The sequence below is a fragment of the Malaclemys terrapin genome, chromosome 2, assembly GCF_027887155.1.
Source record: "Malaclemys terrapin pileata isolate rMalTer1 chromosome 2, rMalTer1.hap1, whole genome shotgun sequence".
NCBI lineage: Eukaryota > Metazoa > Chordata > Testudines > Emydidae > Malaclemys > Malaclemys terrapin.
Genome location: NC_071506.1, coordinates 135540709 through 135564368, shown reverse-complemented (window position 1 = coordinate 135564368; position 23660 = coordinate 135540709). Strand labels below are relative to the sequence as shown.

At 41.3% G+C, this 23660-nt stretch overlaps 1 protein-coding gene across 3 annotated transcripts in view; it reads left to right on the top strand.

The window, feature by feature from the left end:
- Positions 1-22080, top strand: part of LRRTM4 (leucine rich repeat transmembrane neuronal 4) — a 410871-nt gene extending 388791 nt beyond the window's left edge. For 2 of the 3 annotated variants that reach the window (XM_054016735.1, XM_054016734.1), the window contains one exon: positions 20772-22080. In XM_054016735.1, the coding sequence (XP_053872710.1) occupies positions 20772-20996 (225 nt within the window). In that variant the 3' untranslated portion in view covers positions 20997-22080. The remainder of the gene's footprint in view (positions 1-20771) is intronic. The other variant, XM_054016737.1, reaches the window with a different exon arrangement.
- Positions 22081-23660: the final 1580 nt, after the last annotated feature.

The window sequence follows — 23660 nt, the reverse complement described above, 5'->3', positions numbered from 1 at the left end:
AATGAGCCAGCATGCTGTGTACCACTTCCCCCTGCTGGATAGGATCAGAACTGCTGAACTTCATGTCCAAGGTCCTATACTTTAGGGTGATCAGATGTCCCTGAAAATGTCCTGATTTTCAGAGTGGGTCTCGGGCTCCCAGGCAGGTTTACACAATATAGTCAATTTCCCATTTTTTATGAGTAAAACAGAGGGAGCATTCATTAAAATTCCTTTATTACTATGAAAAAGATCTGGGAGCCAGGAGACCATAAGTTAAAGACTCACCTCTTTGACAGACCATCGTTAAATTCTTCCTGTACTCTTTATTACTGAAGGACACACATCCCTACCCTGGATGGCAAGCAATTAGTGATCTCCCCATTTTATAGTAAGGATTTAATATGGTCACTTCTGGCAGAGTTGAAAACAGAACACAATCTTTGCTTTCACAGATCCAAGTCTTCTGTCATTAACCACACTGCCTTTCAGAATCAATGTGCCAAATATATGTTCTACACTGGTAACTTCCTACTGGGCATTATCCTTTAGCTCCGGTGGTAGGGGATCATGTGTGTTTGGTGTAAGATCTGAGTTATGTCCCCGACGTCTGCTTTAAGTTCTGAGTGGCTGTGGTGTGCAGCATAGTCCGAGAGTGCTGTGTATTTGTTACAGTAGGGAAAGAAGGGAATAAGGTTGTTATGGTTCATAGCCAGTAAGTGGATAGTCTGACTCCGATCCTCATGATGATGATACTGATCTCTTTTGTGATCTTCTTCTTACTTTTTAGTAATCACAGTTCACAAAGGCTAAAACTCACCCCTTTTGCAGAAGGCCAGCGCCACAATTAAGAACTCGAATGGTTCATGGGCTTCTGTTTGCTCTCTGCCCATGGGTGCTGTCCCCTGCCCTAAGTGTGGCCAGCAGGTCAGTAACCAAGCCAGGAATAGAACCTAGAAGTTTTTATTCAAAATCGCCCATTCAAAGCACCAGACTGCATTCCCTGTGACGTGTCTCTTTAGATATGTTGCAAGCCACCTGCATGTATATCTACCATATTGAAAGGAAAATAAATTATCCTTCAAGGGACATTGTCAGGCTTATACCATCCCTACCAGGAGGAGGTGAAGAGGAGTGTAAAACATATCAAAAGAAAAAATCTAATCATCTGGTACATCTAGTATATAATTGGCCAGATTCTCTGGTCCACTCTGCTGAGGTAGAGAACAGGGACTGGAGATGGCCCATAACTCCCCTGGTTGGGAGGTGTCCCAGGTGGTATAGAGTCAATATAGCCAGCTCCCACACTCCACCCCAGCAATGCGGAGCACAGGTGATGGGGAAGTCTGGGGAAGAGGAGTGGCTAGAAGCCCATGTGCTCTGGCTATCCCTATTGGGCAGATAGTCACTAGGGGAGTGTTTTCAAATGGCACTAGTTAGAGCAACCTCCAGGCTGCTCTAACTTGCATTAGGGCTGGGGCAGAGAATCAGGGAGCCCTAGCCAGCTCCGTCACAGCCCTCGGCCATCTCTGCTAAGCCAATGAGCTCAAAAAATCTGTCTACATGTCTGACCTATATTGGCTGTGTAGTTTAGGCCCTCATCCTACACAGTGCAGTGACAAGGTTGACTGCTGAACTTGCCCAGAACCCTATTGGCTTCAAAGGGGGGTCTGCACAGGTGTTGGCTCCCATGCTACACAATGCACTACCGGGACTTTAGACTGTATCTCAGTGAGGCAGGATCTTAATCTTTTTAAAATGCCACATAAACTGCTGTTGCTCAGTAATTATTTTGATTCCTTTTGCTTTCATAGAGTAACTTAATGGGTATGCTCAAGGTTCTTTTGCTTCAAAGATGACTAAGCTGAGAATATTTCCTGACTGATCTTTCTTTCAATTTTCTTGCGGATTTTGAACGTCTTTCCTGTTGATTTCCCTACATATTGTAAAACTTGCCCCGAGGAACGAAAAAGTCATTTGTTTTCTGGCGAGTATTAAAAAAAAAAAAAATGCTATCATTGTGAAATATCCCTGCCTGCCATGCTGGACAATCTTACATTAATTGCTTGATCTCTGATATCCACAGTGTCTATAGAACATGAGTAAGGCATGAACCAAAGTTTTTTTTTTTTATTAATTTTCTAATATTGTTTCCTATATGATTTTTTCCCCTTTGTTTTGCTTGACTGCCATTTTAGTAATCTGTTCAAATGCAATAAGAAGCCATTATTACAGACATCCATTTCAAGCGGTATGCTCAGTTTGGGAGAAAATCCTGGTCCCATTAAAGTCAAGGGGAGTTTTCCTAATACTTTGTATTTCTAAAGCACTTTATGAACCTTAATTAAAACTCACAGCACTCCTAGATAGTGCCTAATTACCACACTAATGGGCTCATTAAAATACACAGGTAGGTTAGTAGCGGTATCCATTCATTGCTGGATAAATGGAGACAAAGACTGATGAAGTAATTTCCAAAGTTCAGACACACTGTCTGTACAGAAGATGAGAATAGAATTTAGGCATATTGATTTCCCATTGCCTATTCTAACCTCTAGACTAGACTATCTTCCAGAGCCAAGAAAAGAACTCTGGAGTTCTGATTCTGAGCTCTTTGCTGTTTCTAATGGACCATGCTCCCCTGTAAAGTGAGCAATAGATTGCAGGAGTCCTGATCCCCAGCCTCCAGCTCTAACAATTCAACAATACTCCCCCACCAGAATGAGGAATAGAACCCAGGAGTCCTGATTCCCTGCTCTCTCCAATAGACCACATTCCCACCCACAGCCAGAAATTGTGATTCCCACTCCCTAGCTTTAGACACTAAAACCACACTCCCTTCTGGAGCCAGGAATAGAAGCCAGGAGCCCTGTCTCCCAGTGATCTACTCTAACCACTGGACCCCACACTCTCTTCCCTGTTATTTGACTCTGCAATTTCCCATCCTTTTCAGTGAAGCTGGCGATTATATAAACCCTCGCCGCCAACATGAGTCATATAGATCGGTACTTTTTTGGAAACCACGGGGTTGCAGTCTCCTCTCAGCGTGGGCACACAGCTCCCGTTAGTGCTAATGAGAGTGACATATGAACGTCAAGAGGAAAAGCTATCCCTTATGGTGTCGGATTAATGTGCTTTTCAATATGTTTGTGCGCCCGTGCACGCTGATTTCACTGCTAGGAGCAAGCGGAGGCAATTAAACTCTTGTAATTTCTCATGAACAGAGTCCTGCTGAGGCATGAAGGCCTAGAGGAGGTCCCTCCTGCATGCAAGAAGGAGGAGAACATGATTTGTAATGCCTGTAGTTTCTTTATTCTCCATTATCAGAGAGAGTCCATCCTAGAGGAGATTGGCATATAAAACAGTCTCTCCAAGAAAAAACAACAAAAAACAACAAACCCTTGAACTCTTGCTTAGTTTACAGTGTCATTTCCCCCCCTTTAACTTATGAATTTCCTGACTGGCAGCTTCAGAGACTAGACCCTTCTGTTGATCCACAGACCATGTGACCCTTCTGTTGATCCACAGACCGTAAGTAGACAGCTGAGTTTGCATAGCTTGGTCTGTATTAAGAAGGTTAGCACCGGTGCCACTTAACAGTGAATGTGATGGTGGCGGATGGGCTTTGTGATGTGCATACCATTCCTTTAGGGACTGGATGGAGAGCCATTAACCTCTTTTTCCATATAGAATGCCAAAGCTGCATCAGGTTGGGATGTCCAACTTGAGACACGTTAAAGGCATCTGATTTATTTTTTAAGTCCTCAGCACCCACCCTCTAAAATCAGGAGTCTCAAGTTGAGCACCCAAAACTTAAACCTTGCATCCCAAGTCACAAGCAAAAATCTTGGTCATTGGAGCTACTTTTGCTCACTGCTGACCTGGGACTAGATTGGAACCTGAGGTGAAAGGCTCTGTATCTGGTTATCTGTTGTGATGCTGCTTCTTTATTTCAAAAAATGTGTTAGATTCATTAGCACGTTTAGATTAATTAATGCTAGTTGTTGGGGCAGTTTTATGGTCAACTATTTACTCAAAGCAGCTGAGACCCATCAACTCATTTCACAAAAGCCACAGAGAAGCCCTAACTGTTTGATCAGCCTATGCTCAGGTTAGATTCAAACCAGTAATGTGTAGAAGGAAAACCTTACATCTGTTGTTAACAACTTCTCTAAGTCACCCAGTCCTCCCTTTCCTGTAACATTTTGAATCTCTAGGCAAAAGTTGTCATGGTCTCTGAGTTATACCTATCCCGATCTTAGGGACAAAATGTTGTGCATTCTGCCTCACATTTGCAACTTTAAGAATACATTTTTTTTGTCTCTCCATGTGCAGATTTCTTGTCCAACTTTAAAAGAATATTTAAAACTCTTTAAGGAAACCATCAATTTCCGGGTAGTACTCCAGCATGCTATAAATTCTGAGCATATCTAATGGAAAGCCAATATTTAATACTAGACAAAGACTTATTTCACTCATTCTCCAATGCCTTCATTTGTCACTCTGGCAGCAACATTATCAAATGTTCATATTAAAGACTGTACATATTTATTGTGAGTAATGGATGGAACAGGTTGCCATCTTTATGATCACTGCACGGAAAAAACAACTCTACCTTTTCCCTTATTGTCATAATTCTTCCTTGACAGAAGCTATGTGCTTGGTTTTTCAAATGCTATAAGGAACCTTTCACAGAGGCTCCACTTCAGCTACCAGTCTCTGCTTAATGTCATTTCCAGTATGAAAATTATAGGGCTAGCATCACTCCTGTGCTGAAATCTGGGGAGAGCCAGTTAAAGCTACCCGATTCTCAAGCTGTTCCAGACGTGGCATAAATTAGAGCAGCATAGGGGCTGCTTTAATTTATGAGAATTGGCTATGGACCATACACCAGCTGTGAACTGGCAGAAAAGAGTTGCAATCCTTCCCATTCCAAACATCTCTCTCCCTGCTCTTGACACCCTCTCCTGGCAGGCTCTTTATGTCAGGATCTTGGGGGGTAGTTGGCACAGGAACTCTCCGCCCCCAACCCTTACCCATTGGGGAAGTGCCATCCAGTGATGGTCGGGGAAGGATTTTCATCCAACTAGCAGTGGCCAGATCCCATTCCTTTTACACCAGAACCAGGTGTGACATTCCCCAGGGTATAACCTGAACTGCTTGTTCCCTTAACTCTCCAATCTTGGATGGATGAATAGATACAGGGCAACACCTACATATCCCTCAGTCCCAGCTTTGCCCTCCAGAAATGTACGTCTTATGCTGTTCAGTAGCCCACTGGACCATACAGGCTCATAATTAGTTAGTCATTCCAACAAAGGGTAATGAATATGCATCAAACTTGTCTCAAATGGAGGTTTCCCAAACACTTCAACTAAACACATCGGTTTAGACAAAACAATAAACAAGTTTGTTATTAAGGTAATAGTTAAGTTTATTAACCAGAGAAAGATTTTAAGTGATAGGGCATATAAGTTAGAGTTGGTTAAAAAAGAAAGAAAAAGATAAATTTACAAACTAATTCCTAAATGTTACCAAGGCTAATAAGCAAAAAGGTTTCTCTCACCCAAAAATTTTCTACAGTCTGTACTGGCTGGAAAACCTCCAGGCCAGGACCACTCCCCCCAGTTCAGTGATGTCCCTATGTCTTTCAAGCGATCTTCCTGCCATGAGTAGAGATGCGGGAGGAGAGGTGATGGGGAGGCCACTGTCTCTCTCCTTTTTCTTCTCTGATCCTTTGTACTGGAAAAGTATTTGCTGGGTCATGAGGTCAGGCAGTGCCATGGCATATGTGAACTGCAAACTGTCCTTCAAGTGTATTGTAAATTTCTTGTTTACAACTCCCCTGCTGGTAAATCTCCAATTAAGCAGGTAATGGCCTTTTAGCACCTACTTGGCATGCCAGTGTGCCTTTGTCTTTGAGAAAATTGTCTATTATCCAGAACTACAGCACATTTCAGTAACAATCATATAGTAAAATCTCATAGCTCCATATAAAATGTTGATACACACATTTTAACAGGACAATGATGTTCAGCAGATTGAGTTTTCAAATAATACCTCACAAGGCATACTTTGTACAAAATATATTGTAACCATATAAAAGAGGTGAACATGGGTCCAGGGTCCATATGGGGTATAGGGTATCGTATCAGGTCAGAGATGCTGGCCCATATTTTATTTAGCAGACCAAAGTTCACGTAAAGGATCTCCCTGTTCCCTGAGTAGCCCCAATGTAGATAATGTTCCCTCTCTCCTATATGCTGGGGCAATATGGGGGTATGCTTGACTCTGGGAGTAACCATCAAATGGGAGGGGAAAGGTTTTGACTTTCCATATGTTTTTTGCTGAAATGGTGAGGGAGGGAGGATGTACATAATCTGATGCAACTTGCATCCCTAACTACTAGCAGTGCTGGGATTTTCTGGTTCAACCACTACAGTAGTCTTTATGGACACAACATTGTAGGCCAGGCAGTCTATTCAGTCTCCCCACAGACAAGCTGGGAGGAATCTACCTCCCATTGGAACCTCTGGGCATGCTCAGTGCCACGCATGAGACTCTCCCCAAAAGAATGATTGCCCTAGGGCAGTGTAGCTGGGCAGAATAAAGACCATATCTCTGTCAATGAGGAGCGTTGGGTGGCCCATATGGTTCTCTCAGAGGGATGGTCGTTACCCTTGAAATTATGAGGTGCATCCCCCAGGATGTTCAGTACCTTCTACAGCTGTAGCGCTGAGATGGACTGTGGAGACTGAATTTTGGTTTTGGGCGCTGTTGGCAGTCCTTTTGGGCAAAACTGTATAGTATTTTATGGAGAAGGTGAACCTTTCTATAGAATTTTAAATCAACCCGTAGAATTATATAGCAGGGAACATAGAATTTAAAAGAAAATTATGTGACTTATTCTTCTCTTACACCAATTTTACACCAGTGCAATTCCTTTGAATTCAGTGGAGTTACTTTTGATACACAACACTGCAAGGGAGAGTGCCTCTAGTATGGGTGTGACACCCTGTACCCCATGATCACCACTTTTATATGGTGGTTATATTTTGTACAAAGTGTGCCTTGTGAGGTATCATTTGAAAACTCATAATCTGCTGAATGTTGTCATGCTCCCGAAATATGTGTAACATCACTGTAGGTCAAATTATGAGATTTTGCCATATGATTCTTCCTGAAATATTTTGCAAGTCTGGTTAATGCCCACAAACCATTTTTTTCAGATACAAAGACACACTGGCAACCCCAGACTGGTATCAACAAAGTCAAGTGGGCTATCACTTACTTAAGCAGCCATTCTTCAGCAACGGGAAGGTGTAGACAAAGAATTTACATTTCCTCTCAGAAATGCTTCCGACCTCACGTATACAGGAGATTGTTTGTCTGTACCCTGGTGGGAGGTAATCCTCAAAGAGAGCAGGAGGGTATAAAAAATAAGAGACAGTGACCTTCACCTCACCCCTCTCCTCCTCCTATCTGTCTGCTCATGACCACGACTATGACTCTCAAAGAACTGAACAAAAGCGGGGAATGGTCCCAGGCTGGGAAAAGATGCAGCCTGTGAAATGTATTGCAGCTGTTGGTGAGAAAAACTCCTTTCTCGCTTTTAAACCTATTAGCCTTGGTTAGTTTAGGAACTAGCTTGCATGTTTATCCTTTTATTTCTTTTGTCCTGATTTATATGCATCTATATTTGTAATCACTTAAAATCTCTATTTCTTTAGTTAATGTGTTTGTTTTATTGTTTTATCTAAGCTGGAGTGTTTTGGTTGAAGAGCTTGGGAATCCCTACTGAGGTCAACAAGCCTGCTGCGTAATCGTTACCCATTGTTGGAAAGACGAACTATCTATGAGCTTGTACTGTCCAGTGGTCTACTGAGCAGTACAAGATGCACATTTCTGGGAAGCAAGGCTGGGTCTAAGGGATATGTGGGTGTCTCCCTGTATATAATGCATGGATTCAGTAACTTTGTATGCTGGTGTCTGTGAGTGAGCAGAGCCTGGAGGGGCTGCTACTCCTCAGCAAAGTACTGTAAAAAGCATCTCAGGCTGGAGAGCTGAGGGGACACAGCAGTCCAACAGTTCAGATTGCGCCCTGGGGAATGTTACAGTGGGATTTTGAAAAAGTGCTTAAAGAGGAGATTTTCAAAGGTATTTAGCTACCTAAAGATGCAGATAGGTGCCTAGGGGATATTCAGAAATGCCTAAGCAAGTTAAGCACATAAATCCCATTGAAATAAATGTGAGCTAGGCACCTGACCTGCTTAGGAGCTTTTGAAAATCCCATTAGGTGCCTATCTATCTGTATCTTTAGGAGCCTAAATACCTTTGAATATCTGGGCTTTAGACACTTAAGAGCTCAATGGACAGATTTTCAAAACACCTCAGGCTCCGTTTAGGCCCCAAAATAAGAGCCAGGGGTGTACAAGTGCACAGCACCCCACTGCTCCTATTGCAGCCAGATTTTCAAAGAGCTTAGCAACCAACAAGCTGAGCTCTTGACAATCTATCACATATTTAGGTGTATGAATAGAAACAGAAAATGAGGTACTTTGAAAATTTGGCCCAGAAGTCCTTTGGGATTTGTGCGCCAGATTTTCAAAGGAGGGTGTGTGTGTATGGGCCTAAAGATGCAGATAGCTGCTTAGTGGGATTTTCAAAAGTTCTAGGTACTTAACTCACATTAGGTGCTCAAGCCAGATCCTCAAAGGTATTTAGGAACCTAACCTAACTTGAAATCAATGGGAGTTAGGCACTTACGAGGAAACGGGGCTTACGCAGTTTTGAAAATTGTATTAGGAGCCTATCTGCATCTTTAGATGCCTTAATATCATTGAAAATCTAGCCTTGTGGCTCTAAGTGACTTAGATGCCTTTGAAAACATCACCCTTTCATCCCTTTTAAATTTTATAGGACTCTTTCATAAGGGAAATTATATTAGTAGTGATAGCAGCAGTATCAATGACTTTCAGAATAAAATAAATAATATGGTTATTCTATCAGCTCCTCCACAGTAGAACGTGAAAAATTGCCATGCCTTTCTCATCATACTTCCCAGAAAAAGGTCTTTTTCTTCTAGAAACAGTTACTCTATAAAATAAATATAAAGCAATTTAAAAGAAAAACCTTACCCAAGGAACAATAACAGGGTTTAAAAGATTTTCTCTTCTCCAGTAGTTTTCTGTAGGGAAACCATTTCACTTACTGATTGAAAGATGAAATCTGCCCACAGACAGAAGAGTGGGATATTCATGACTTTCCCTCTCATAATTGGGAGTAGTGTGTCCAGTTAAATAATCCAGTGAAAGGTTTGCATTTAAAGGGGCAGGCACTGTTATGGTCTGGTAGGACAGATACTCCCTTAGTTATCTTCAGAAATGACTCAGTGAAAGAAAGAATAAAATTCCAGTTTGCATATTGTATCCATTAAACTGATAGGCATGCTAACAAGATGACATTATCTGGGGGCTTGTAACCTGTAATATACCTTTGCAAGGAAGGATGGACAACAATAATCATAATCGTCTCATTTTTATATTATATTTAAATAGTTTATGGAAGTGTATTGCATTATTATTTTAATAAATGGTTCGTCAATTGTTATACACTGCTGTTCAGCAAGCCCATAAGTAGCCTTATAAACATGGCTTTTAATAATCTATTAAACTAATGAGCTTATAACCCCCTCTAATACATACCACTCATGTCTTTACCATGCTTATAGCTATTACCTATTACTATATCTATTAACCATTTATTAACCCTTTATAAAATATAAATAGAAACTTAACATGAAGCATGTCCATGATAATTGATATTATAGTACTTTTTATCCTGAATTACTCTCTAGACTGTTGGTTCTCAACATTTTCCATACTAAGACACTCTCTCCAACTGGCTCGGATCCCTCTCTTCCATTTAAAAATATGGGAAGTGAAGGATTTTTGTCACCCTGACTCTCATTTGTAGCCCCTACTTTGAACACTTCTTCTCTAGCACTTTACTGATGAGATGCAATCTAATAAATAGATACAAATATTAATTGTGATTTAAAGCACACGGGAGCTGGTCCTATAAAATATGTAATCAGTATCACAATTGCATGTGGAAAGCACTGGTCAGTGTGCACTGTTTTTCCAATCCACAGAGAATGTGTGTCTGATGCAGTTACACAACCTGTCTCCTTAGCTGAAGCTGTAGATATTTCTGCATTTGGCCTGAGAGGTCCTTGTTCAATCCTCAGTGTTGGCCGAGATGGCAGCCGTAGCACATGCTGTTCACTGCCCTTGTCAGCTCATTTGCATTTGAAAGGTGAAACCTGCAAATTCACTCTGACACTTGCTTATGCGCCAACTTCCTCTCAGCAACCATATGTGGAAGGTTACAAGACCTGTGCTCTGTGCCCGTCCAAATTGGACTGGGGAACTAGGAAGGAGCATGATGACCCTGATTTTGCTTGTTGATCCATTAGGACAGATATTTCCATAGATGATGCTGCATCAAACAAGAAACCACATGGGCACAGGGCACCACACGTGCACATCAGCTCATAGGATTTTGACTTATGTGGGGAGAAATGAATGTGGGGAAAGTAATTAGAGAGATGGGGACAAACCAGTAAAGCAAAAGTAGGCAGAGTAGATCAGAAAAGGAAAAAATAATTTAAAGAAATAGAAGGGGAGTAGGTTTGGAGAAAAGGGTGGACAAATTAGCCAACAGGGAAAAGATGGAAAATGAACATTGATATTAATAAATAAAAGACACAGGAAGAGAAAGGGGGGGAAAATCAAGGGAGATAAAGTACTTTATTTAGCAGAAAGTTGGCTTTGTACAGCATTTTAAAGCTGTGGGTTATTAGCGGTTTCCTAGTGCACACCCAACCAAAGATTTTCCCCTTTTTGATGGAGACAAGGTGATACTCCCTCCTAAGATTTTGACCCTACATACTGCTCTACATCCTGTCCTCATTTTCCTTGGGAAAGCTGACAGGTACGGACTTGGTGATTCTCTGTCTGACAACTCGGTCCTGTGCTTTCTGTCTCTTTCTCTTGCAATCTCTGTCTGGCTGCACTGTAGGGGCTCTGCTGCAGTTTTGGTTTGTGTATCCTGAGAGAGCCTGGTCTGACCTTGACATCTTTACATCTTTCAGGCAGGGCTCTGCACCATGACTGTACCTTCCTTAGGTCCTTCCTGGCATGTGTCCTCTCTTTGTGGAAGTTGCATAGGCTGCTGACATGATTTGGTGGGAAGTGAATAAAGGAGGCTAGGAAACAGTTTCTCTCTGGCGTGGGAAGGAAATTGAACATGAAATTGCAGTAAACAGATTAAGGAAGTCACACCCCGCCCCTCTCATTTTATCAGCTGAACTCTGCTCAGTGCTCCAGGCCTAATCCAGCCTTGTTCTAGACTCAGACAAAGTTCTCTGTAGGATTTTTGAACCTTGGCATACCTAGGGGGACTGTCAGGATTGGTGGCAAAGATTTTGCAGAACAGCAGTTCAGATAAGACTCAAGGCTGAAGTTGAGCTGTTTAACTGAGGCTTATTCCAAATTCATGCACATCCCTTTGGCTGCGATATTTTCCATGAACGGGGTTTCTCATGAGACTTCTAGCACTTCCTTGTAGAGTCAGAATTTTTCATTTGATCTTTAAAATAAAATGTAGATTTAAAAAAAATCCAAATAGGTATTTCTGCAGAAAATGTCAGTGAAATTTGGGAGGGAGGGAAGGGGGTTGAAAACTATTTTTGTTGTTGTTTTGTTTACAGTAACTGAAAATGGGATCAGTGTGTGTGTGTATATGTGTACATGGGTTTATATAATTTAAAATACTAGATGTGTAATGTGTAGCTCTGCTTTCTGTGTATATTCGCAAAGGCACAGTTGAAATGTGCCTTACACTTGGAATGTAAGGTGGTTAGAGATGTGATGGTTCTTAGCAGTTGGCAGACTCAGCAGAAAGTCCAAGGGCTGAAGTCTGGAGACACAGGATCTGTTCCACTGAAATTGATGGAAATCTTTCCGTTAACTTCATTGGGCTTTGGGTCAAGTCCTAAATTACTCTTTCACCTGTGCTGGACCTTCGGGTCACAATTGGTGCACATTGGCGGTGCTATGGAGGCTTGCACCTGTTCTGTGGGTAAAGGGCCTGAGTCCGGAAAACATTAATTCTATTAAGCATGCTCTAAGGGCTTCTCTCCGTGAACAATCAGACCGCAGTAAACTGGGAAGTGAACCTATCCTGCACTAGCCTGCTGTGCTCTAACTGCCTGTGTGCAGACTGCTGATGCACATTGACAGTTTGTTGGAGTGCTTTGAGTTAGTGCTCTTTGAAATGGGACTGATTGTTCATGTCAATGCCCTAGGTATACTTCATACTGCCTCAGCGCAGGAGAATGGACTAGCTGACCTTATGGGGTCCTGCCAGCTTACATTTGTATAACTCTCTATTATTCTATATAGTCCCATTTACTTTAATGGGTCTTAAGTACATGCTTAAAATTAAGCACATGCCTAAGTGCTTCCCTGAATCAGTTCCAAAGCTAGTTTCCAGGGCTTTCAACTCATCATCTTTCAACAGCATGAAATTAATTAAAATTTCCTATTTCAATTATATCTGGCTAATGTATTAGGTGAAGCTGTGTATTCCACTAATCCTAAAACTATGTCTTCATATCTTGCTTATTTTTTACATTAAATAATATACAGTATAAAATGTACTCTGAATTAGATTTAACAGCAGACATATTAATTCAGTAACAAAACCATTGTGTTGAGACATTAAATATTAGTGCAAATGAGAAAATATTACCTGCATAAGTCCAATGTCTGTGCATTCAGGAAGTATGGATACACTTAACTTTAAAGGTTAACTGAATGTGGTTTGTTCAATAAGTACCATTAGATAAATACGTATTTAGGAAATAAATCACCATATATACTCATTCATAAGCCAAATATTTTTGGTAAAAAAGTGATGCATCAAAGAAGGGGTCGGCTTATAAACGGGTCTACTCCAAAATTTGATGATTTTTAACTCTATGGAATCATTGAATTGAATATCTAATACAGGGATCGGCAACCTTTGGCCCGCGGCCCACCAAGGTAAGCACCCTGGCGAGCCGGGCCAGTTTGTTTACCTGCTGCGTCCGCAGAGCACATCCCTCGGCCCGCGCTGCTTCCTGCCAGCCTCATTGGCCTGGAGCAACCAACTGCAGCCAGTGGGAGCCGCGATCGGCCGAACCTGCGGATGCGGCAGGTAAACAAACCGTCCTGGCCCACCAGCGTGCTTACCCTGGAGGGCTGCGTGCCAAAGGTTGCCAATCCCTGATCTCATACATTGTAGTTTTGTTTACCTGAAGCATCTGTGAGCATGGAGCCCCTCAGCTCCCCGTGGCCGCAGTTCGCCATTCCCAGCCAATGGGAGCTGCGGGAAGTGGCACATTGGCTGGGAACAGCGAACCGCGGCCACAAGGAGCTGAGGGGCTCCATGCCTGCAGACGCTCCAGGAAACAAAACGTCCCGACCCACCAGTGGCTTACCCTGACAGGCCAGGAGCCAAAGTTTTCCAACCTCTGAAGTATAAGGTTGGCTTATGAAAGTGTCATACAGTTTTTGCTATTTTTACCTATCCATTTTGGTGGGTCAGCTTATAAACGAACGGGCTAATGAACGAGTATACACGGTAAATGTAAATTGGGTTTATCTTAATTGCAAAGCACTATGGTGCAGGCAACCAGAGCACTCACCTGGCTGAGAATTTTCATGCTTTATTTTTATTTTCTAGAGAAGAAAACTCAGCTAATTAAGTGGGATGGTGATTGAACTATTCCACCTGAGTGAGAGGACCAGCTCTGTGAATATTTTTTTTAAAGTATTTAGGCACATGAGCCAACAGTATTGGAAATTAGTAAATTATAATGGTCCCCATATAATTAACTACAAGACCCAAATTTTCTAAAGTTTCAGAGTAGCAGCCGTGTTAGTATCCGCAAAAAGAACAGGAGTATTTGTGGCACCTTAGAGACTAACAAATTTATTTGAGCATAAGCTTTCGTGGGCTACAGTCCACTTCTTCAGATGCATAGAATGGAACACACAGAAGATATTTACACATACAGATTTGGGGTGTCTCGATTTTTGGATGTCCAAATTGATACACTTTAGAGGAACTGATTTTCAGAACGGGCATAACTTCCTATCTGATTCCCAGCAATGTAATATATGTCTGCCTCACAATCTTCAGTATATGTATCCACACAACACCCCTGTGAGGTAGAAAAGTGCTATTATCCCTGTTTCACAGATGGAGGAACTGATGCACAGAGAGATTAGGTGGCCTGTGTGAGATCACACAGGAAGTCTGTGGCATGGAGGGGACTTGAAAGTGGGTCTCCCAAGTCCCAGGCTAGCACCCTAACCACTTTGCAGAATCAAGTGTGGGTAATATACTAAAAAAGGAAAGGAAAGAGCATGGATTACAATAATAAGATTATGTGGATATTCAACAAGGTTCCAACCCAAAGCCCACTCAAGCCAATGAAAACACTCTCATTGAGTTTGGTGGGCACCAGATCAGGCCCTAAAACATGTTCAAGTGATAGTTGATGAAGGTGAAGATTTAGTTTTTTATTTTTGTGGGCTGTGTGAAAAAACAAACTTTTCACATTTACTGCAGTACCTCCTCTAGCAGCTCTTTACATCAGCTCTTAGCAACGGCATCTCCTTATCTAAACATCATTGGGAGTGACTGGTTATTAATTATGTTAATTAACAGCACTCTGCTGTAAAATGAGTAAGCCCAAGTTGAATTCTAGCCATTGAAAGAATTTTTAAATAAGTCTTTTCTCATTAAACCAGTAGCACTAGTGTCATACACTTTTCATTACAGCACTTTACATGTTAGTTATTTCACTCTCTTGGCAGCTCTCTGAGGTAGGTAAGCAAAACTATTGGCCCGGATTTTACATTCTGTTTTAGCTGTTCTTTGCCAAGGGTAACTCCAGTTAAACAGAGTTATGCCACCATAAAATCTGTGCAGCTTCCGAATTCTGCAGTCCATTCCTATTCATCAAAGCTCTTGTCCACATGCTTAAGTGCTTTGCTGAATAGGGGTGAACTTAAATATGTGCTTACACGCTCTGATGAACTGGGGCCCAACTGAGTGGAGAATCAGGCTCACCACTATTGAGCATTCAAGAGAAAACTGAACAAGCATGAAGTCCTGAGAAACATGTGTTTAATGCTGCTCCAGATTTCATTTGGTGACAGGTACACTCAGCTTTCTTCTGCTTGTTTTAGTGCAGTTATTATTCAGCCATGAGGATGTCGAGCTATTAACCTCTCCAATGTTAATTTCAGTTTGAAAGGGAAGATTTGCATTCCTAAATTTCACCCACTGAATCTTTTATGTTAATCCCTCAGATACGGGTTTATGTAAATTTTGCTTGTAATGGAATGTTTGTTTCAAGTGGGCGGCTGTTAAGACTGCAATGTTTAGACCATTTAGTGGGAAGATCTACAGAGGTGAAGACTTCAGAAGTTAATACCAGCTAATTAATACAGCCCATTAGCTCAAAACCTTACTGAACACTTAGTGCTTCTAACATAATAAGTTTTTTTGGTTGACAGAGTCAAAGCTTACTTCAAAGAACAGATAGCACCTCATTCATTTACTTAATCAACTATTTGCAACACTTCAGAGACTGTATATGGCCTTATACAAAAACATTTAAAATGAAGTTAGATTATCCCTCCTGAGTACAAAGATTTACTGAAAAAAAAAGTTGTCATCTATAAATCTCAGTGACATTGGAGTATGTTTCATTTTAAGGAACATTTATTTCCCTATATTAAATAAACTATTAAACCTAAATAAATATCATTAGGCAATATAACTTTTAGAAAAGGAAATAATTCATTTAGAAATGATTGCTAACAGATACGTACTGGTGCATGGTCTTGTGGCAAATATCTTGTCATTCTTCATTCTCTGTCTCTGCCTCACTCGTTCTCCTGGACTGTGCTGTCCTGGAGTGTAATAATGAAAGAGTACACTTAGCCAAAGACTGAATGGGATATTGTGATCCATCATAAAAGAAAGAAGCGCTTTCTGTATCTGTTGTACTCCTTCCTAAGCAACTGTTTGTCTTCATTACAATTTACGATGTTCCAAAGCCAAATTTAGAAATTTTTGTAGCCTAAATTGCAGCTATTACCGGTGGCAGAGTGGTACAACAAATAGAACATAGGCCTAGTGGCTAGGATATAAGAATTTTGTTCTTGCCTTTGTCATGGATTTGCTCTCAAGTATCAGCTCTGTGCCGCCATTTACTCACCTGCACAGTGAGAATAACATCATATTTGTCTTCCTTTGTAAAGGGTGCTGAAATCCTCAGATGCAAAGGGTTGTAGAAATGTTAGGTACTAGTTTGTTTATTATAGTATTTATAGTAACCTGGTTTTGTGCTTTGAATGTTTAAATTGTAGTTTATTATTTGTGTTGCAGTAGCAATTGAGAGCCCTGTAACCAGGGTACTGAGTCAGAAGCTGACTCAGCACTGTCACTCAAATCCCCAGCAATATAGGTTAATTGGGGCCTAATTAGAGAATCAATTAACAAGTGGAGCTACAGCTGAAGTGCTAATTAGAGGGGGAGGCAACCCCAGGAGCTGGGAACAGATGAATGGAGAGGAAGGAAGCCCTGGAAAGGGGGAAGCAGAGGGCCGAAAGACAGGCAGTAATGGCTGCTGGTACTGCTCCCTTTCTTGAGAAGCAAGTGGGGGATATGGTTGGGACTTGTAAATATGTAAACAGCACTACAGGATGCTGGCCAGCTGGAACAGTATAATAAAGCATGGTGGTAGAAGGAGACCTAGAGTGGATGTGGTCTGTACTTAAGGTGAGAGAGGCCCCAATTGAGATAGGTGTTCCATTGAACTAGGCACTGTACAGACATCTCAGCCCCCAAAAGTTTACAGTTTGAGAGAAGGTAGCAAGTAGCATTTTCCCCATTTTATAGTGGGGGAACTGTTGTGCGAGGTAGATTAAGTGACTTGTGGAAGGCTATGGCTGATGCCAGGAACTGAACCTAATTCTCCTGTGTCCCAGTCCGCTGCCTTAACCATAATCCTTCCTTACTCTTGAATGAAGCAAGATATTCATTATTCTGGAGACTGGATTTACTATGTTTATAAATTCCCTGTGTGGGAATTTATATCAAGTTCCCATATGGTGCTTCAGTAGATAATCTAATCGCTTCAGCTTGTTTTAGAATGACCAATTTCCTCAACACTGTTCAGCATTACTCACAATAGGGTCAGATCCTGCCAACTTTTCCTTGTACATGAATAGTCGTACAACTAGTCACCTCAATAGGGACTGCCCATATGACTGACAGTTTACACAATCAGGCCCATACTCTGAAAAGTACATATGGGCCTTATTCTCATTTGCACTAAGGTCTCTTCATGCCACTCGGTCAGTGTAAAGAAACCTTTTGGAATGGGAATAAATGTAAGCTAATGCAGCAGTGTAAAGGGATCCTAGTGTAAATGAAAATCAGCCCCTGATGTCTTCGTGGATCATATCTTTCATGAAATGAAGGGACATTCCCGTTTGTGGCAGACCATCCTCTGAAGGCTTTAAGTTTGACTTTGATTTGGAAAAGCACTCAAATGTTCAGATGCTCCTCCAAACTCTTCGTATGGACTGCAAAACTCCCAAAAGCGAACTTTCCTGGGAGACTTTTGGCACTTCTATATTCAGTCTTGGCAGAAGATACCTTAAGAATAGCTTTTCTTGCAGTATTCTGACACATCTGCTTCCAGGACTAGTTCTACTGGTTGGTGTTTTGGATCCTGTCTAATAAAAGCAGATACGTTAACAGTCCTGCTACAAAGGGGTGGGTTTGCAGTCAGACAGGGCATGGCAAGATAGTGCCACGGGTAAGGGAAAAAACTGTCCATTGCAAGAGATCATTGCTCTCTCCTTCAAGAAATAATTCTTTATGCTGGAGATATTTGAACCAATGAAGCCCAGCACATCTACACTGTTGTACCAGCAGCTAAGTCAGTGTAGCTACATCATTGCAAAAATCCTCAGTCTAGACAAGCTCTCAGTGCGATCTCAGGAATGTGCAAAACTGTTTCTTTAACTGGCATTGTTCCTGTCTGCGGAAGAGGGATCCTGAGGAGAGAAAACACCTTGAATTGATCAAGGGATGGTTTGGACCATCTGAGAACTGTTGATAAGGAAAACACATTTAAATGCTTTTTAGGGATATTGTTGTGATTCTGATTTTTTAACTCCTGTTCGGAGAAGAGGGAATAAACAATGATGTACACAGGGGGACCCCGTGGTTAATGTATTGTATATTATTACTGTAAAGCACAGGACCTCAATGACAAAGATCTACAGAAAACGAGGAATCCTTGGCTTTTGTTGTATCATAAAGACCGGCCTTAAAGGCTATGGACAAATTCAAACACTGTTGTAAAATGGTGCAAAGCCCAGTTCAAATGAGAATTGTATCTGCTGACCCCAGGGCTGAATTTGGTACATAAGTGATCTCAGCTGTGATTTCAAAGTCTTCTGAGAGGTTTGACTTTTGCATTGGTGCATTTAAGATGAAAAGGTTCTCAATTGAATTGCAACTGGGAGTGTCTTGGAGTCCCTCCAGCATTCTGTAAAGAAAAAGGACAAAACTACTACCTATTAGATTTGAATGCAGGAGGAACACGTTGTGATGGGATCCCCAGGGAGCAACCTGGAATTGGGGTACCACTGTGCCCCCTTAACTCTCCAGCCTAAGCTGTCTCTCACAATGCTTTGCTAGTGACAAGCAGCTGTGACCACAATGCTTTGCTAGTGACCAGGCACTGTTATCACTCAGCACAACAGCATGTGGAGCCCCACACCCAGCTAGATTGCATGAATGCTCCCAGAGCCACTCATGAATCACACAGAGAAAGGCACCAACGTAATTCCCCCCAGCTCCGCAGCCTTGCACCCCAGAGCTGTACCATCTTGCCCTGGTCAGAAGCCTGACCAGTGTACATTTATTACCCAGTCTTCCCCTCTCTCAATGTGGAGAGGACATGCACCAGCCTTTTTAAACTGAGATTTCTCAAGCAATTCAAGCAAAATACACCGTTTTAGGTGAAGTATAAAACAAATGTATTAACTAGAGAAAGATAGATTTTAAGAGATTATAAGTGGTAGGCATAAAAGGTCAGAGATAGTTACCAAAGAAAATAAAAGATAATTGCACAATATAAATCTTAAACCTTATTACACTAGGTACTATTTAAATCAAGTAGTTTTCTCCCCCACTGAATGTTACAGTTCTCAATACACAGGCCTGGACCAGTCTGCTCAGTTGAAGTTTTCATCTTCTTAGTGTTCTTGTTGCTTCCAGCGTAGGTGGGGAAAGGCCAAGACATGCTGCCACTGTTCCCCATTTTATATCCTCAGTCCATGTGCCTAGAAGCCAGTTGCCCAGACATGTCCTGGTGGCCTTTGTTGAGTCACTGGGTTGAGCAATCCCCCTAGTGTGTTGTCTTGTGCAACTGAGTCATAGAATTGAGCAGTTCCCATTGTGTGGTGCTTGGGCAGCCCTCACTGAATTGTAAATCCCTTGATTACAACTCTCCTGCTGATTAATGGTAATTGAACACCCACCTGGATGGGGGTCCTTTGTATGTCCCTAGCAAATTTACAGCATATTTCAGTAACAGCCATACAGCAAAATCTCATTACGTCATACACACTAATGATATACATATTTTGACAGAACATGTGGTTTCAGCAGATCATGACCTTTCATATCATATCTTACATGGCATATTTGTATGAAATATCACAATCATATATGAATAGGGGGGTACAGGGTGCTATTTTGAGGTACAGTATGTCACATTCATTCTACAATAAAAGTTATAATTAACATTAATATCTCTGAGATGCACTGCTTTTTCATATCTGTCTGGACGAAGTATACCATGCAATGAAAACTCATGATGAACTAGATCTGTGTTCTTCATTTAAAGCTTGGAAGGGAATTAAAGAAGTATTTGTTACTAGATAGAATTACAGATAGCATATCTCCAGCTGTGATGAGTTTAGCTTTTCTACCACTACTGGAATAAACTGTAACTTGTATTTCCTGTAGATTCTCGCCAACCCCCATGGAGCAAGCTTTTTTCAATTTGATCAGCTCATCTCCTGCAGATCATTAAATTACTTGCAAAGTCAGATAGGAAAAGATTTGTATCTAATGTTTTGCTATTAATTATATTTAGTTTTTAGAATTAACGTTTAAAAGTATGGGGTATTTTTAAAAATCTTTGTTTTTTATGTCAGTGTATGATAAGATGCTTACCAAGGAATTCAAATAAAAGGGAGAGATGGGATCTAGGATAGGCCTTGGAATCTAGAGATCCAGGATAGGGTGGGTCTATGCAGCACTTGAGCCCTCTGCATAGTTTTGTGTTCCATCCACAAATAGTCCCATTGACTACAATGGAACTCAAATAGTCTTGTTTATTCTAGTGAGAATTAAGCATAAGTGCTTCCCACTAACTGTAAGGGCTGCAGAATTAGACCTCTATGAAAGAGACTCAGAGAGACTCTGAAAAGTGTTTAAACATTATTATTTTTTAACATATTGTGATACTGCCAAGAGGTTGACCTATCCAAGGGTCCATTGTGCTTGGTGCTATACAAACACCTAGTTAAGCATATCATTCACATGTTTCTCTCTTTTTGTCTCTGTTTTTTCTGATGCAGGTCCCTCACCCCATGAAGACCTTGCCCTATTACAGCTATGACCAACCAGTGATCGGATACTGCCAGGCCCACAAGCCTCTCCATGTAAATAAGGCGTACGACACCATCTCCCGGGCGGAGCAGGTTGAGACCACCAACCTGGAACTCAGTCGAGACCACAGCTTCATAGCAACAATTGCGCGCTCAGCCGCTCCAGCCATTTACATTGAGAGAATACCAAACTAATCATGGAGACCGCTTCTTTGGGAATGGGTGGGAGTAGGGAATTCTTTTGAGGAACTTCCATCTCAGAAGAGAAAAGGACAAGAAAAACAAAAATCTACCATTCCAGTTGCAAATGTTCCAACACAAACAAAAGAAAAAGGGAGAAAGAAAAGTGTGGAAATTCTGTCTTGCAATTCAGCGCTGAGAACTTGAAGATTTTCTTTTGCTTTAAAACTTTAAAACAAACTCCTTGGTGTAAATATTAAAGAGAGATTGTCAAGTTCTTATTAAAAATAGATTCACTCTAGCTACATAAAGGGATGGATTAAGAGTTCTGTTTGTATATTTGATTTTTCTACATTGCACGGTTCTTGAGAAGGAGAACCACAGGTAAAAACGAGGTGGGAGGTTCCAAGGTGGGTCAGTCATAGCTTCTTTATTAAGTGTTTATTACTCTTAAAGCTTTGTTTAAATTGATTTTTCTTTCCTTTTTTAAATCAAACAACAAAATGATGGCTATTTTATTTTACTTTTGGGGGGAGGGGTCAAGCGCTAATATTTTGAACTTCAAACATGGGCATTACAGCTTGTGTTGAACCAAAAGGACGTTGGCAATTGATGCAGCAGAACAAAGAAAGAAAGAAACAAACAAAAACCTTGGGTGCATGTACATTTTAAGACACATGCTGTGCACTATGGAGGGTGCTTTGGATTTTTTACTATCTTCATCGTGCTTCATTGTCGACACTATAATTACCATTTGGGCTCTAAAAATGGGGAAACATGATGGAATATCAGTTCACACATTTACAATCCAGAGATGGCATGGGCAAAAAATAATGGACTTTTGGGTACCCAGATGGATGCAATGTGCCGAAAATGGATTGGAAGGAAATGCATAAAGCAGGAGCATTTCAATGAAACTCAATGGCTGACACAATTTCTAAAACACAGGAGAATGTGTAGCATTGGTTTTGTTTTGTTTTTTTAATTAATTATGATGATGAGTTAGCTTTTGTGTAGATTTTATCAATAAAAGGACAAAAAAAGTGGTGGAAAAAAATAAACATATTATTTTGTGGTTGGGACACCACAGCCAAGCTAATGTTTGAATGGTTTCTCTAGATGTGTTACATGGTAACTCGACTGATTTTAAGGAAAGAATCACCAAAGCCTCCCCTCACCTTTTGGAAAAGAGCTACAAGAATGATTTGAGGTGTGGAAAACCTGAGGCTAAAGAAACTCAGTCTATTTAGTTTATCTAAGACAAAGGTAAAAGGTGATTTTTGTCCGAGTCTAGAAGCGTCTACATGGGGAGAAGGCTTCTGATAGTCAAGGTCTCTTTAATCTATCACGCAAGATCCAATAGCTGCAAGGAGAAGCTAAACAAATTCATACTCGAAATAAGATGCACATTTTTAACAGTAAGGGTGATTAACCCTGGGAACAACTTACCTAAGGCTGGGGTGGATTCTCCATCACTAGAAGTCTTGATATCAAGATTGGGTGTCTTTCTAAAAGGACATGTGCTAGTCCAGCCTTAAATTATGGGTTTGATTCAGGAGGCACTTGCTGAAATACCGTGACCCATGTCAAGCCAGACTAGAGGACCCTAATGGTCCCTTCTGGCCTTACAGCCAACTCATTGTTCTGGAGTGGAATGAGGAGTCTGTGCTATCATTATTAATTGTTGTCTATGCTTTCAATGTGCTAGGCGGCTTCCAAACATTCAAGAAATGATGGCTCCCTGCTCTGAAGAGCTTGCAATCTTGGGACAGACAGACAGAGGTTAGTGGAAAGTGAACAGTGAATAGGGAAATGTACAAGTCAGCTCATTTCACTGTAAGCAGCATGCCAGAAGTGGGTGTCTAAGAGGGACATAAAGGAGGACAGAATAAGGGGCTTGAAGAGGTTGACAGCATGGTAAAAGGTATATTGTTCATGCTGATAACCCACAGGCTACAATAATCAGAGTGAAATTCAGTCCCATGTAGAGGGACAGCACTAGGGTGATGCACCATTTAAGCCTTCAAAATCAGATTTAAAGCCCTGGTCCAAAGCCCAGTAAAGTCATTGGAAAGACTGGGAATGAATGACAGGGGATGGATCACTTGATGATTACCTGTTCTGTTCATTCCCTCTGGGACACCTGGCACTGACCACTATTGGAAGACACGATAATAGACTAGATGGACCTTTGGTCTGACCCAGTATGGCCGTTCTTATGTACTCCCATTGACTTCAGTGGACTTCGGATCTGGCCCTAAGAGAGATTCAAGTAGCAAATTGGCTGCATATTGGCTTTTTTGCACAGGAGTAAATTTCAGTGAGCTGTAAAACAGAACTCCCATAGACTTCAGTGGGAATAAAAGCAGACCCATTACTGACAAATGGATCGTAAGAAATCCATGGCTGCTAACTATGACTTTATGGGGTTGTCACTGTTCTTATTACTGTGGTACTTGGAATTTTGTGGCAACAGTTGAAATAGAGCTCTCTTCCCACCAGTCCTAAAACTAAAGGAAAATCTCTCAGGGCCTATGCCACACAGTTGTGTAATTCTGCTTCAGTCCAGTACAGAGCAGTGGTGTATCTGCCAACCTGCTCCTAGCAATATCACAGACAGAATAACATGTTTTTCTTTATTCAATAAGTAATGAATCCAGTATTGCCAACTCCCAGCAT